Source organism: Melospiza melodia, chromosome 19 (genome assembly GCF_035770615.1).
Source record: "Melospiza melodia melodia isolate bMelMel2 chromosome 19, bMelMel2.pri, whole genome shotgun sequence".
NCBI lineage: Eukaryota > Metazoa > Chordata > Aves > Passeriformes > Passerellidae > Melospiza > Melospiza melodia.
Genome location: NC_086212.1, coordinates 10169641 through 10185525, shown reverse-complemented (window position 1 = coordinate 10185525; position 15885 = coordinate 10169641). Strand labels below are relative to the sequence as shown.

Here is a 15885-nt window from a genome sequence, read left to right as displayed (position 1 = left end):
ACCCCTGTCCTCTCTGTCCTTGTGCAGCTCTCCCTGGCTGGAAATGTGGCCACAGCCGTCCTGCCCGGCCTGCAGAAGAACACTGACTACAAAATATCCATCTGGGCCTACTACAAAGATGGAGCTCGGAGTGACACTGTGTCTGTCCACCACAGGACCAGTAAGTGACCGTCCACAGCCCGGGGTGACAGACAGGGCAGGGGATCCCTCACAACCCAGCACACTCCTGCAGCTCAGACCGGTCACCTCCAGCTCTGAAAACACACACACACGAATGTCTGAGTAAAGCTAGAGATGGTTATTTAGGCTTCTGTGTGGAAATGTTCTCAGTCTGTCCTGAGAGCAAGAGGCTGGGCAATCCCATCACGCTGATAATCCCTGCACGTGTTCCATGGGGAGCACATTTCATCCCTCCCTGCCTCAGTGTAGTGCATGGATGGAAATAAATTCTGAGGGTATCCAGCTGAACGTGTCCCTGTGCTGCCTAAGGAATGGTTCTTGTTAATAAAATATTGTCTGTAGGCAGGGTGAGCATTTCCTGAGCTCTGTCATTGCTGAGTTTGCCTCACTGAGGGCATTTACAAACATGGGAGGCAATCCTGCAGGCACACTCTGCCTTGGAAGCATTGCCTAAATCTGGCTTTGTACAGGCAGGATATGAGGTTAAAAACTGGCACTCCCACAGGTCCTGGTAATTAATATTGCCTGTAAAATGGCTTTGTTTGAAATGAATGGAACACTTCAACACCAACAGTCCTCCCTCTCCTCTCAGATCTCGTCCTCCTCTGCAGAATAAACTCATTTAGGCTGATGTTGAGCTGATGAAGCTTGAAGTAAGTGGTAATCTTAGAATAAGAAGCTCAGGTTTTATTAATAATAAATATTAAAACCATTTTTATAGGAAACGACCTCAGACAAGTACCTTGGAGCTGCACACTGGCAAAGAAAAAAAGAAAAGCAAGCATCCTACTGATATATGATGACAAGAGGACAATTAGAGCTGTTTGGAGGCTGTAGGAAAATTAATTACTACGTTTTAAGCTATGAATTATGAAGTGTCAGAGGAGCTCTCTCAGCCCAGCACAATGACACGTGGCAGTGCCCTTCTGGGCACATTTGCACAAGCCAGTCCTTGCTGCTGCTGCTGCTGCTGGCACCCCAGTAGGGCAGGGAAAGCAATTTGATTTCTGCTTGTCAGCTGCTGTCCTTGTGCAGGAGCCTTGGGAATGGTCAGGCTCTGCCTCCTGCATGAAGAAAATAGAATTCTCCAGAAAGCCAGGTGTGCAGCTGTGCACAGGGTTCTTGGATGAGGGAGGAGACAAGGATCTGACTCCATGTTTCAGAAGGCTTGATTTATTATTTTATGATACATATTACATTAAAACTATACTGGAAGAATAGAAGAAAGGATTTCATCAGAAGGGTAATAGAAGAAAGGATTTCATCAGAAGGCTAGCTAAGAACAGAAAAAGAAAGAATGATAATGTTTTGTGACTTGGCTCTCTGTCTGAGCCAGCTGTGCTGGGATCGGCCATTAATTAGAAACAACCAACATGGGCCAATCACAGATCCACCTGTTGCAGTCCACAGCAGCAGATAACCATTGTTTACATTTTGTTCCTGGGGCCTCTCAGCTTCTCAGGAAGAAAAATCCTAAGGAAAGGATTTTCATAAAAGATGTCTGCGACAGCCAGGTGTGCAGCCAGCACAGGATTCAGTGCCTGGGAGCTGCTGCTCCCTTTGCAGGAGCAGTCAGGGCACTGCCACACTCCTTCCAGCCAATATTTGCAGGTGAAATCAATGTTTTGATGCTAATTCTTTTCTAGAGTTTAAAGTAAGAAGTGCCCACAGAGGAGAAGTGGCACAGAAGGGGTGGCCGGTGATGTCCTGGGCTGCTCTGGGGCAGGTCACGGGGAATTTGGGGATGCCAGAAAATTGCTGAAGGCTTGAGCAATGAGTGTATGGGATGATGTGGCCCTAGGCAGGACTCTGGGGTCTCCTGGGATATGGTTACATTTCAAATATTCAGTGTTTCAAGCAGAAGCTGCCACCCTGTACTGTGCCTTGTCAGGATGTCCAGTGGTGTTAATCTACCATCAGGGCTGGTGGACAACAACTCATTCAGACACAGAATGAAAATCTCTGGTGTTATCTGAAAACCCTGACCTCTTGGTCTGATTTTTGAGCCCTTTCCCTCTTAATTTTCATTATAAAATGGAATTCTGAGGGCTGAAACAGTGATGAAAGCTCCCTGGATCCCCTCAGGAGGGCAGACTTTGGGTTGCTAGGTGGTGAGCAGCATTGATCAGGCTGTGCTGAACAATACCCAAAGTGTGTGCTAAAGGAGGTTGTGGGAGGGAGGGAGGAAATGCTTTCTTTTGCTTTCATCATTGCTTTTCTCTTTTTCTCTCTTGGCAACATCCCTTTATGTAAGGATAGGTCAAGTCATGAAGTTTTTCTTAGAAATGTCTTGGTAGAATTTCCAAGAAATGCTGAAGTTTAAGGGCAAGGACTGAAGTGAAACTCAGCAGGAACTGGTAACACAAGATCCTCTCCCTGAAATACTTTCTTCTTTGAATGTCAAGGGAAAAAATTGCCAGGTCAGAGCAACTCTCCTTGCCTATGGTTCTGTGAAATGGAAGCAAGTTCTGCCCCTGGGGTGAGGGAAAAACACCAATTTTATTCAGGGCCAGTAATGCCTCTTGTCTCACCTGAAACACCCATTTTGAGACCAGATGTGTTACATTCATGGGACCCTGCATACACCAATCCCTCACAAAATACAGGACAGCAGAAACATCATCCTCCTATAAAAACCAACAACCAACCATCAGTGTGATGTGACATTTGGAAGGATTGGGATGAGGTCACTCATCTTGCTGGTAGGAGAAAAAGTTGTTTCAAAGTTATGGTTTGAGATTTGTCATTTTATGAACTTGAAATAAGTGAGTAGCTTTAGCTGGAAAAGAAAATTTGGAGACATTGATGTTGTACAAGCTCCTTCTTGTCTTGGAGATATTGGATTTTTTAAAATTGTTTGTTTTGACTAGAGGAAATAAAAAAGTTTGGGATTATTTTTCAGTAACCCAGTTAGCAAACTTTTCCCTGCAGACTTTCAAGAGGCAGAGCAGAAACAAAAGCATGCTGATGTATTTCCCACAGACAACAAAATTGTCAAAATGCACCTCTTACCAACAGTTCTGATGTTTCTTTTTTTTCTCTGTTATATTTAGACTGAATTCTCATCTGAGCTGAGCTCTCCTTTCAGTCTGTTTTATAAATTGGCAAGTGTAGCAAAGTCCTTATCCTTGACCAAAGGCTTTCACAGCGATCACTTGTCACACTAATAAACATCTTTAGTGGTGCTTCAAACACAAACCCTCCCAGCAAGCACAGGGAGTGCAGAGGATGCTTTCCTGGAGGAATCTGCTGGGACACGGAGGTGCTGCTGAATGGAAAATGCTGGAAGGGGTGGCTTTGGTCCTGCTGAGCATCAGACAAACACCTTATTTTGTACTGAGGGAGAATTCTTTCATCCGGGCTGGGGAAAAAGAACTTGAGCAAAAGAAAAGAGCCCCTTAATGGTCCTGAAGGACAAGGAGAGGGCAGTTTGGATGGGAGCTGCTGCTGAAGTGTTTCACAAGTGCTTGTGTGCCCTGCTCCTCCAGCTGAGCTGTGGGGAAATCTCTTTATCCACCTCCTCACTGAGGATGCACTGCTCCTGATAGAGTGTGCATGGCAAATAAAAGAAATAAAATAAAATAAAAATGTGGGAATGAAGCTTCAACCCATGGCAGGAAAACACATGGCTTGTAGTTAATACATAATAATCCTTGCAGGTGAGCATTTGGAGTGAGTGGAGGCCAGGGTTTTATTCTTATTTGAGTATTTGTGTGCCTGTAATGCTGGTTAGACCTGAGAGCACACAGGGATTGCTCCTGTGGAGGAGCAGAGGGTGAGGAGGCAAACAAAGCCACAGATGCAGGCAGGGATGCTTCTGTCCTCCAGGGCAGCTTCAGGAGATGTCCTGTCCCCTGTCTGTCACAGCCAGGCCATCAAACCCTGCCAGGCCTGAGGGCTTTCCAGAATAAACCTGACTCCAAAGACTTGCCCTAACTTGCCCTTTAAAGTTCACTTCAGCTGCCTCCCCTGACCGCAGGTGAAGGAAATGCCAGCGCAGGCAGCAAAGATGCATCACTGACTGATAAAAGTGCTGCTGAAGTGACTTTGTTCTTGTTTTCTTCTCTGCTTTGCCTCACGGTGGTGCACAGCAACACCTCCAGCCTGATTCAGCTGCTGCAATCTCAGTTCAGCCTCAGTAAAATTAAGCTTATTTCCTAAACAAAAGAGAAGGAGGATCAATGAAGATGGAAATGATCTTCACTCAACCTGTGCTTTAAGGTCACCCCAGGCTTTGCTGGGTGGACAGAACATCCTTACAGGAAAAGTGCAGAATAAAAACCTCATCACCTTAGTGTGTTTCTTTGACTGTCTTTAGGGCTCACCCATCATTTTTAGTGTCTTCTGAATAAATTCTTCTTTTTTTTTGTCCAGAACTTCTGTGTCTTCACACCAGCATGAGTTCAAGGACAGACACATGATTTTATGCTTGGAAATGCCCCAGGAGCAGACAACCCCATGTTCTTGAGCCTCTTTTTGACCTGATTTAGCCCACTCTGCCTTTCCCTTCTTCCCTCAACCTCTGCTCAGAGAAATCCCTCCAGCACAAGAGCCTCTGTCGTCAGATCCAGTTTGCTGCACAGCAGGACCCCAGGGAAAGAAATGCATTTATGTAATTAAAAATTGCTCAGCTATGGTCTCTGGCAAACTCCTTTCTGGTTGTCTGGCTCAGCCCATCACCTGTTTGGAACCCCTCCAGCCATCCTAGGACAGGGCCAGAGAAGAGGGGATAGCTCAGGCACCCTGTGTGACCCATTCCAGGGATGTGGGTGTTGATGTCAGAAGCTCCAGACAGAACTCTGGTGTGCTGGATGCTCTGGGATTTTTTTTAAGAATAATTTTAAAACAGAAAAAGCTGAAAAATATTAGAAATGATGATGGATTAACTCTGATGTGTGATCCAGGTTTAATTGCCAGTAAAGCTGTTTGTCCAGCTTGATGAAATTCAGTTCCAGTTCAAGCAGCCTTGGTGTTTGTTCATGATGGGTACGATGGGTCTCTTTGCCTTGTGCTTCCAGGACTCTTTCACCTTTGTAAGAATTTTCCCCATGTCCTAGGCTTGGAATTACTGAGTGTTTGAGTTGTGGTGTGTTGTAGCTGGGCAATCCTCAACCCTCCAGAATTATTTTTCCCTCTTTCCTGGGTGCTTGTGGCTGCCTTGAGTGTTGTTTACCTGCACAGCAGAGCACTGAGGTGTGATGGTGCTCACAGGGTTCTTGGATGAGGGAAGAGATGAGGATCTGACGCAATATTTCAGAAGGCTTGATTTATTATTTTATTATATATATTACATTAAAGCTATACTAAAAGAATAGAAGAAATTATTTCATCAGAATGTTAGCTAAGAATAGAATAGCAAAGAATGGTAACAAAGGTTTGTGGCTTGGCTCTGTGCCCAAGCCAGCTGATCAAAGATCCACCTGTTGCATTCCACAGCAGCAGATAACCATTGTTTGCAGTTTGTTCCTGAGGCCTCTCAGCTTCTCAGGAGGAAAAATCTTAAAGAAAGGATTTTTCATAAAAGATGTCTGCGACACTGAGGCGTTCAGAAAAGGGCCTGGAAGCAAACACTGCTGGCCCCATTTACAGAGAATTCCCCCTGCTCTTTGTGCTGCTCACCTTCCATCCCTGTCACAGATTCCCGGAGCCCACCCACCAACCTCTTCATCAGCTCTGAGACGCCCAGCAGCCTCCAGGTGCACTGGACCCCTCCTGATGGCCGAGTCCAGCACTACAAAATCACCTACAGCCCTGTTTCTGACGCTGCTGCCCAGCAAACTGTGAGTGCCCAGCTCCTTTGTGGGGGACAATGTGACCAGAGGAACTCTGCTCACTCCAGTCAGGTTTAGGATATCAGGGCTCACAACCAAATCTCTTCTTGCTGATGTGTTGCTTTGTAAACGGAACTCTGAGAGTCTTGTAATTAAGATATTTTCCTCCATCAAAGCCACTTATAGCACAGCTTTCTCTGCTCACTGAACTGGGGAGGGAATTCTTGGAGGCAGAGGGGTGGGGGATAAACCTACTGCCCCTCTGGCTTAGGGAGATTAAATATAATTATTTTAAAAGATTCCCTGCTTAAACGGCTTGATAATCCTATTATAAAGCACTTCTGCTGCATTTCCATGGGGAATAGCGGGGTCTTTATATGGAAAATGACTTTCCTCTGGCCATTGCTAGTCCAACAGCAGCACATAGATAGGTTGGCTGGGCTGAACCAAGCAGGAATGCTGCTCTGAGCCAGCCCCACCTAACTCTGGGCAGTGAGTGAGAGCTGCAATGAGAGCCCCAATCACTGGGATCTCTTCTTCCCCCATTGCAGATCATGGCTCCAGGCAGAAGCAGCAGTGTCACCCTGCAGTCCCTGCTGCCTGATCGAGCCTACAAGGTGACCATTTCTGCCATCCACTACACGGGAGAGAGCGAGAGCACCTCCACCAGGGGCCGGACAGGTACGGGACTCAGCTGGGGTGGGCACCTCCTGCATTGCCCTCCAGCTGCCACCTCTGCTGGGACACTCTGCCTGAAGCCAGGGGTTTGCTCAGCAATAGAATATTGGCCTTGAAAAGTGAAAATCCTGCCCCAGTTTCTGTACTCCTGTGAGTTATTGACAATTCTGGGGTGAGCGCGAAGGGCTGGCGGCTCTTCGGGTTTCGAGCCTGGCGTCACAATCTTGGACAACAGAGCTCAGGCATGGCCTCAATTGGGTCAGGAGAGGTTCAGGTCAGATATTAGGAAACATTTCTTCACTGAAAGAGTGGTTAAGCATTGGAAAATGCTCCCCAAGCAGCATTTAGAGTCACCCTTCCTGAAAGTGTTAAAGCAGATGTGGCCGTTCCCAATGTGGCTGAGTGGCTGTGGAGGATTTTGGTCAAAGGTTGGACTTGATGGTCTTTAAGGTCTTCTCCAACTTTCTGATTCTATGATTGCTTTCTCTTCCAGCTCCAGTGCTGTCTAAATTCCCCTCCATCCGAGGATTCATCCCACCTAAAGCAGAGGGTAAATCATCTCCTCTAAAGCCTTGCTTTGCTGGTGTTGGTTTTAATTCAGTGTGGGCTCTGCAGAGCAGCAGGAGGGGTCCATCAGCTCTTGACAGATGCCCTTGGGGACAACCCAAGGACACCACAGAACTTCTTAACACCAGGCTCAGTAAAGAGACCAATGGTATTTTAGAGGATTTCTGCACAACTTGACCAAAATGTAGTGCAGGGAAGTGTGACATGTTTAAAATTAAAATTCCCTGTAAAGTCCCTTATTAAATTTAATGAGCATATGCTCTCATAGCTGATAGAAAGCAAACTATGAAATGGATTAGTAAGAAATGTTGAATTAATGGGGTTACAAAAAGTTTTTAATAAGTAAATATCACAATGCAGATATTGTGGCACTGCTGGCATTATTTGAAAATATTCCAAGCAAAATTTCAGTTTTAAAATTTATTGAGTGAAGTCAAGATTGAAGAATGAGGCAGCTTAGATGTAAAAAAAATTTAATTTACAGCCAACAAAGGACATAGCAGATTAAGTTTTCAAGTGTTATTGAGGTGTTCAGATCACAGTGGAAAAGTCCTGTGAACTTTCAAGCAGAAAACAACCTCTCAAAGGGCTGATGAGTCACCTTGTAGAATTTAATATAGCTGTTTGGCTATGAGAACTGAAAAGACAATGGAAGAAATATTAAATTCCTTCTGTTTTATAAAGTGCCTTTTTTTTGAAGAAGGAGAGACGATATGTAACAATGCTGGGAAAACAGTTGGATGTGCAATAAAGGCTCCAGTATTGATATATAACCAAATTATTGAGAGAAATGATCTGGTGTTGCAGGAGTGAATGTTCATTGAGCAGTGAATAACTGCATTGGGCTGGGATTTGGGGAGAAAAACAAAAACCAGAGGAGATAACAAGACAGCAGGAATCTTAGGCTGGAAAGTCTAGGGAAAAATCTTCAAAGCAGAAGTGAAACTGTCAGTGTCAGGGATCCTTGCCCTGACTCTGAGAGGCTTCCCACAAGCTGAGCATTGCCTGATCAAAGAGCTGAGAGCAATCCCAGTGCTGCCAGCTGGGAAGCAGGGGGGAATTGCCAGGGATGGAAGCAAGAGGGACTCTGGGGCCTGGGCAAGGGTCAGAGTGAGCTCACCGACTCCCAAACAAGAAAGATACCTGGAAAATGGACAAGTTTACAGCTTGCTTTGGGATCTTTTTTTGTTTGTTTGTTTTTCATTCACCATGCTTCAGTTCTGACAGAGCTGGAGAGGGACTTTTCACAAGGGTATGGAGTGATAGAGCAAGGGGGGATGGCTTCAAACTGACAAAGAGCAGGTTTGGATTAGATGTCAGGAAGAAATTCTTCCCTGTGAGGATGCTGAAGCCCTGGCACAGCCTGCCCAGAGAAGCTGTGGCTGCCCCATCCCTGGAAGTGTCCAAGGCCAGGTTGGATGGTGTTTGGAGCAGCATGGAATAGTGGAAGGTGTCCCTGCCCATGGAAGGGGTGGAACAGGATGAGCTTTAAGGTACCTTCCAACCCAAAGCATTGTCTAAGACTTAGAAAAGTTGGTTTCTGGAAGGAGAAGGGAAAGAGCAGTGCATAGGTTGAAGATCCTCCATGCAAGGGCTGGTCAGGCTCAGCATGGCAAGGCTCACGTTTCAGAAACTGATTTTTAATGGATTTCCATAGATCTCTCCCACAGTTTTACACTTGGTTCTACAGGAATTATGGTATATAAAAAATTAAGCATCGGTTGGAACAACAGAGGTCACAGCACCTTGTAAGTCTTTGTGGTTTAATCCTGTCTTTATTGGTCCTGTGATCATCAGAGTCATAGGTTTGGGTACCCTTTCTTCACCATGAGGAATGGCATTGAAACTCTTACAGGCTTAGGAATCTCAGATCTTTTGGAGGAAACAAGTCACCTCCTTTAAATGTCTTACACATTTTACAAAAGTTAGGCTACTGCTGAGGTAGGAAATGGCATTGATGCAAGAAAGGCAAGGCTATGCTGCAGCCTCAGTACAATGATCTCTTAGATTCTATTATCCTGATGAATGAGTAAACCCCTTGTGAGACAGCCCGTCCTGTCAAGTGTCCTTGGTTTCCAGGGACATTTCTCATTTTGCGTCAAGCATTCCCTTTGTCCCAGCTCCATCTGGCACCCATGGCCTGGGATTTACGTGGCAGGAGATGATTGAAAATAGCATTCATGAGCTGTTTTCTAAAACACCCCTTTACCTGAGCCTTTAAACAGAGTGCTCACAGCCCTGGTGCCTCATGTTCCACCTTCACATACCCATCTCTTCTCTGGTCTTGCTTTTTATCCTGCGGCATCTCAAAGGATTCATCAAGAGCATTTCTGAAAGACAAACTGCAAAAGTTTTCAAAACTCTCTGTGTTTTCTGAAAGAAATCAAAAGCCAGACTCTCAAGTTGAGATGCATTTTTTTGCTGTGTGTATTTTCAATTGCAGGTACAAAATTTGAAACTGCGTATATCTTTATTTTACCACACTACTAAGGCACTGTTAAAAGAAAAAGAAATGTTTTGATGTCTGTTTTTAAAAAAAAAACTTGCCAAAATGATGCTCTCTTGTATTGCATATCATCAGGTGCCAGCTGAGTTAGTCAAAAGAAAGTGATCATGGAGATGTTTGATGATGAAAGACACTATTTTTATTTTGCTAATAGGCAAGCCAGGAAACAACTTTTATGTCTGCATAAAAATAAATTCTCTCCTTCTCCATATATATATATAAACAAGGTTAAAGTCCAAGCTCTGAATGGACCTGCAGGATATTCTAAATTTTGCTGTGTTTTTCCTTTGCTCTCTCTAAAGGAACTGTGTTCATTTTGCTTCCATAATCCCCTGCTGGTTTTTCCCCGTCTAATAGATTTCCCCTTTTATTCTGTTCTCACAGCCTGCCCCACCATCACCTCCAGAGAAGGTTCCATAAGAGGTACAGTAGCAGATGCAAGCCCTGGTGCTGCTGGGCTGTGAGTGAAAACACTGCTTGGGAGATATATGCAAGAGCTGAGTGTGGGGAAAATGTCCCAAGGAAAAGGGGAGAAGTGTGAAAACCAAAATCGGAACATGTCTTTTATCAGGTAGAAGAATATTTTGCAGCACCTGAGTTGTTAGTGCTTAACACCAGGATTTTCACCAGCCTTAAGGAGGTGAAGCTTCAAACAGCCCTTGAATTCCAGCAGAATTTGAATTCCTATCTCAAAAAGGCTTCTCAGACTATCAAACTCCAAACCTCTCAGCAGTCCCTGGGATCCCCTGTGCATCCTCCAGAGCCCGAGGAGCTCTCTGCACTCAGGCTGCACAAATTTTGGGGGCAAGAATTTCTGCCTGAGCCATGAGAGCTGTTCATGCTGATGGGTTTGTGGCAAGTGTGGCTTCCTGAGAAAGCAGTGAATTGTGCTTAGAAAGGGTATCAGCTCCTTCCCAGAGAGTTCTGAGTTACAGGTGAGACTGAAGAACTGGATGCAGTTCTCAGGTCTGGTTGCTCCATGGAGCTAGATTATCTTTAAGGTCCCTTCCAACTCAAGCCGTTCTATGACTCTATGATAATAATGGGATTATATTTCAATATGTTTTTAATTGTGACTCAAGCCTTCTCTTCCTGTGCATTTTAAAGGGAGTCTCAGTGTCAGAAGCTCCATACCAGAGATAAATGGCCCTCAAGTAGGTCATTTATTTTGGCAAACTCCCTTGTACTGCTGGGATATGAAAAAATAATGAAATAAAAGCACCCTGGGCCAACCCCCAGGCGAAACAAAAACTCAAGCCAAGAAACTGCAGAAGACGGTGAATAGTGAAGGGAAGTGAGGGAATCCAGACTGAAAGAACCACACTGAAATGAAGCCCTTCCATTTGCTCAAGAAGGAACCATCTCCTTCATCCCAGTCTGCTGCAAACTCTGATAAACTCAAACAGAATCCAAACAGTGAGATCTTGTCTGACTGAACAGAAAACTGAAATGAAAATGACTTGGTGCTTTAATGATGAGCTGGGGGAGAGAAAAATTAAGCTGTATGAGCCAGAGAAGATGTCAGAGGTGTCAGAGGAGAATCTCTGTAGCCCACACAAGGCAGGTCAGCCATGGGTGTCTCCTGAAAATAGAGAGAAATGGAAAAGTTTGTATTTTAAAGTTTTTTTCCAATTTCTTTCTGTCTCTTACACACAAGGCATTTCAGAGTAGAAATCATTTTCTCTCCCTGCTAGCAATTACTGGACTGATTCCATGCCTTTTGAAGATAATACTTTGTGTGTAGTTGAAAGGAAGAAATCGTTGGAGTAACATCTTTCTCATTGGGGTTTTTTTCATCCTGAAGATTTGAAAACACAGTTGTGAAAGCCTCCATCTTTTGCCCACTCTTCTTCAAGAGGAAAAGATTACAAGAAATGTGCACACAGCCTTCTTTTCCTTGGCTGCCATTTGAGGGGTACACTCGAGCTGGTGTTGTGTCATGCAGGGCATTTTCTCCTGCTGCCTTCTCTGTGCTAATTCAACCTGCTCTTCAAAGACATTTTTGCGCTGCTGCCTAACCACTGATTTCTCTGTTCTCCTTTGTTCCAGGATTTGATATGATGGAAGTTTTTGGCTTGGTAGAGAAGGAATACTCCTCCATTAAGGGCGTGGCCATGGAGCCCTTTGTGTTCAGCGGCTCCCGCACCTTCACCCTGTTTAGGGACATTCAGCTCACCCAGAGGACCAGGTGGGAGCACGGCTCTGGCTCTTGCCATCCTCATCCTCAGCCTCATGCCCTGTGCACAGCAAAGGAAGGTCATTCTGGGGAGGAATGGTGCAGCCCTGCTGGCAATTTCCAAATGAAATGATAAATACGATGAGCTAAATCAAACCATTGGTAGATTGAAAAAATAGCCAGAGGGTTTTTACTTAATGTATTACTAAATAAACCCCTGACTTTCCTCAAGATGAGTTGTCATGTAAAAATTAAGGGGACACAAAAGTATTTATTATAGATTTGTACAGCCAAACATTTTCACAGTGCTGTTTTTGGTTTCTACAGAATCACTTTTTTCCAGCTTTTTATTTGCTGTGATGGACAGGAGGATCATGTCACGTATGGACACTGCACCAGTCTTTAGGCATTCTGTCCACAGCCACCTGCATTTCAGGGATGGCAGTTTGAGGTCACATTTTCATCTTCAATCCCTTCTCCCAAATATCTCTGGTTTGGAGAGAGATCTTTGCTTTAGAAAATATCACTCTCGTAGCTGCTCTCTGCTGCCTGGGCTGCACTGATGAGAGGGAATAACCATTAGCTCTGGCTTGTGGCTTGACCTCATTCCGTTGCATATGAAGCTTCTCCACAGGGTCCCAAGCAAGCCAGGCAGCTCCTGTGACCTCATTCCTTTTTTATGATTATGAATCAGGAGTGATCTGACTCCTGACATTCATTGCTACTTTGTTTAAAGCCTAATTACTGAGCCACTGACTCTGCTTAATCTTAGTTAAAGAGGCAAAGCTTCTTAGAGTAAACAGAGTGGGGGAGATTCAGAGAACCCTTTGGTCTAAATACTCAGGAAATGATGGGCAAATCCTTTTGTTCAGCTCTTATAGATGCCTTTCAAGGACACTATCCCTTCAGAAACTGAGTGAGAAAGGAAAAATCTTCTATCATTATTTTTGAATCAGTTCTAAAAAGATGCCTGATGGGCTGTGTTTATGCCGTGCCAATGTGTCCTGTTTCAGATTACAGGCGTGTTTCAGGCAAAGCAATTTGACCTTCCCTTATTGCCTTGTATCCTCTCACTGTTGCTGAACCTAAATCCTGCAGCTGGGATGGGGGGACCCAGAGGGGGCTTTGCTGTGGGCTCAGTGCTTATCCCTGAAGGGCATTTACACTGATTTAGGATAATTTAGAATCATTTAAGCTGGGAGAATCACGAGTCCAACTATTACCCTAATGCTGCCAGGTCTGCCACTAAACCACATCCCTAAGCCAAGAGTTTTGTGCCAAGGTTTAAAGATTTACCCCATGATTTATGGCAACCATTCCTCCTCCTTGAAGAGGAGACCTGGGGGAGTGCTTTGGAACCTGGCAGGGATGGTTTTTAAGCCTCCACTGAGCTCTCATCTCAAAAGCATTGGGGCTGCACTGGCTGTGGCTTGGCATTCCCTGAGGCAGCTCTGGCAGTGATGGACTGACACCAGCTGCTCCAGCTGAGCATCCCCCAGGCACCAGGAGAAGCCCCACGAGGGCTCACCACTCACCACAGAGCTGTCCAGGCACAGCAGGTCCAGGCTCTTTCTGTTCATATCACCATCATCTCCTGGGAGCAAAGCCAGTCCAGTTCTGGCCCCTCGGGGAAGGATGGTGAGATGCTCGAGTGTGTCCAGAGGAGGCAACGAGGCTGGTGAGGGGCTGGGAACACAAACCCTATGAGGAACCACTGAGGAAGCTGGGGGTGCTCAGCCTGGAGAAAAGGAGACTCAGAGGTGACCTGATCACTCTTCCTGAAAGGTGGCTGTACTCAGGTGAGGTTGGTGTCTTTCTCCAGGCAGCAACTGACAGAACCAGAGGACACCGTCTCAAGCTGCGTCAAGGGACATATGGGTTGGATATTAGGAAAAATTTTTTTACAGAAAGGGTGATAAATTTTTGGAATTGCCTGCCCAGGGAGGTGGTGGAGTCACCATCCCTGGATGTGTTTAACAAAGCCTGGATGTGGCACTGGGTGCCAGGGTTTAGTTGAGGGGTTGGGGCTGGGTTGGACTCGATGATCTTGAAGGTCTCTTCCAACCTGGTCATTCTGTGATTCTTTGCCAGCCCCCCTGCCCAGCAAACACTAGGATGAAGCTGCAGGGTGTTTCTGGTGGTTTAAATCACCGATGTTCCCTTGCTCTGTGTCATTGCAGTGATGTGCACCTGTTTGCCATCCCACCTGAGCACACCCTCGTGGTCCTGCTGCGCCTGCTGCCCGACACGCCCAAGGAGCCCTTTGCTGTGTGGCAGGTCACCGACGAGGACTTCCAGCCTCTCCTGGGCGTTAACCTGGACCGTAAGATTTCTTGCTAAATGCATTCAATTCGGCTGCTTCCGTACATCTTGTAAGCAGCAGGGCTCACTTGGAATGTTTGATGGTTTCCCTACTCAGCAGCAGTTTCTTGGGAAGCTTTGTCGTGGCTGCCAGCCTCATGTTTAAATCACTGCCCAGTGCAATTGGAAGACATGTCTTTATTTTTATTCTACTTGTAGCACATTCTTTATTTTTACATATTTTTTCCATTGTTTAGAAGTAGTTCTTGACAACATAGGAAATCTTCCACCGTGTTTAAGGCTAATTATTTACTGCTGTATATATGTGTGAAATCAATTTCTAAGCTGTTATTTGTCCTATCTTCCCTGCAGCCAGTAAGAAATCCTTGACCTATTTCAATCATGACTACAAGGGTGATTTACAGGAAGTCTCCTTTGATGAGCAGGAAGTGAAGAAGATATTCTATGGGAGCTTTCATAAGGTCCTTATCAAGAGAGGGAGAATTGTGGCTCATGATCTCACTCTGGTCAGGGAGAATCATTCAAACTGAGGGGTGATCATCCAAATGCTTTGCATCCTGATTGCCAGAGAAGTGGCCAACCTCTTAGATATGTTGAAATTCATAATTGTAAAGAATTCAGGTGGATCTCATGGCCAAAATATGATTTCCACATATTGATTTTTCCCTTTTACCCCATACTTCAAAAACTGTTGTTGTTATAATCAGGAAAAATTGAAAAATAATTAGGTTTTTTAGAATTTAGAATTTTGGTAACCATTTAGTTCTGGGTGAAAGGAAAAGGGATTCCAGCCTTGTGACAAAGCCACTTTATCACTCATGATGGGATGGGGATTTGGCTATACATGCCCTCATAGCAAAGGGATTGCACCCAAATGAGCAACGAGCTCTTTCCGTGGGTATCTGTGGGCAGGTTCATTACTCACCTCCAGCAAGGCTTCTCCCAGGAAGAGGTGAGGGGATCAACAAGGAAAAGCACATACTAAAACTCACTCCTGAGCCCCCTCCATCCACTCACTCACTAAAAACGCCCCAGGTGTGCCAGCAGCAGGCTGGGGATGGGGCAGAAGGTGTTGCTGTCAATAGGAGACCCCCTCATCCCACCGTGGATCTCCAACACAGCTTTGTCCTCCTGCTGCCCAGGTGCACGTGGCCGTGAGCCACTCCAAGGTCAAGCTCTACGTGGACTGTAAGAAGACAGCAGAGAAGCCCCTCAACACCCTGGGCAGCATCTCCACGGCTGGCTTCATCATGCTGGGCAAAGTGACGCGCACCCGAGGGCCCCGGAGCGGCTCCGTGCCCGTGAGTGCTGGACGTGCTGGCTGGGGTGGCAGTGGGCAGGAGCGCCTCATCACCCTCATCTGAACCCCTCCCCGCACTGCTGGGCTGCTCCCCGTGGGTTTAATGAGCTTTCCCAGCACTGGGAGAGCGTTTCTGTCCCTCCTGCCTTGGTGTGGGGACTGTGATGGGAGCGTGTCCCAGAGGAGCCTTCTGCTGGCTGCATCCCCCGGGGCTGGGGCAGCACAGCGCCTGCACTGGGATGCTGGAGCAGACAGGAGGGTTTGGGAATTGGTTCTACAAGGAAACTTGAGCACATCAGCCCACACAGAGCGATGCTGGGAAGTGCTGGTGGCTGGAGGCAGCAGAGCTGGGTGTGCCTCAGTCTCCAGTGTGTTTGGATTTGTC

The 15885-nt window shown here is 45.9% G+C and overlaps 1 protein-coding gene across 4 annotated transcripts in view; it reads left to right on the top strand.

Moving 5' to 3' along the window:
* Positions 1–15885, top strand: part of COL20A1 (collagen type XX alpha 1 chain) — a 52579-nt gene that overhangs the window by 22228 nt on the left and 14466 nt on the right. For all 4 annotated transcript variants that reach the window (XM_063172490.1, XM_063172491.1, XM_063172489.1 and 1 more), the window contains 9 exons: positions 28–160; positions 5818–5960; positions 6503–6632; positions 7123–7179; positions 10087–10125; positions 11752–11890; positions 14059–14201; positions 14552–14661; positions 15343–15501. In XM_063172490.1, coding sequence (XP_063028560.1) covers positions 28–160; positions 5818–5960; positions 6503–6632; positions 7123–7179; positions 10087–10125; positions 11752–11890; positions 14059–14201; positions 14552–14661; positions 15343–15501 — 1053 coding nt within the window. The remainder of the gene's footprint in view (positions 1–27; positions 161–5817; positions 5961–6502; positions 6633–7122; positions 7180–10086; positions 10126–11751; positions 11891–14058; positions 14202–14551; positions 14662–15342; positions 15502–15885) is intronic.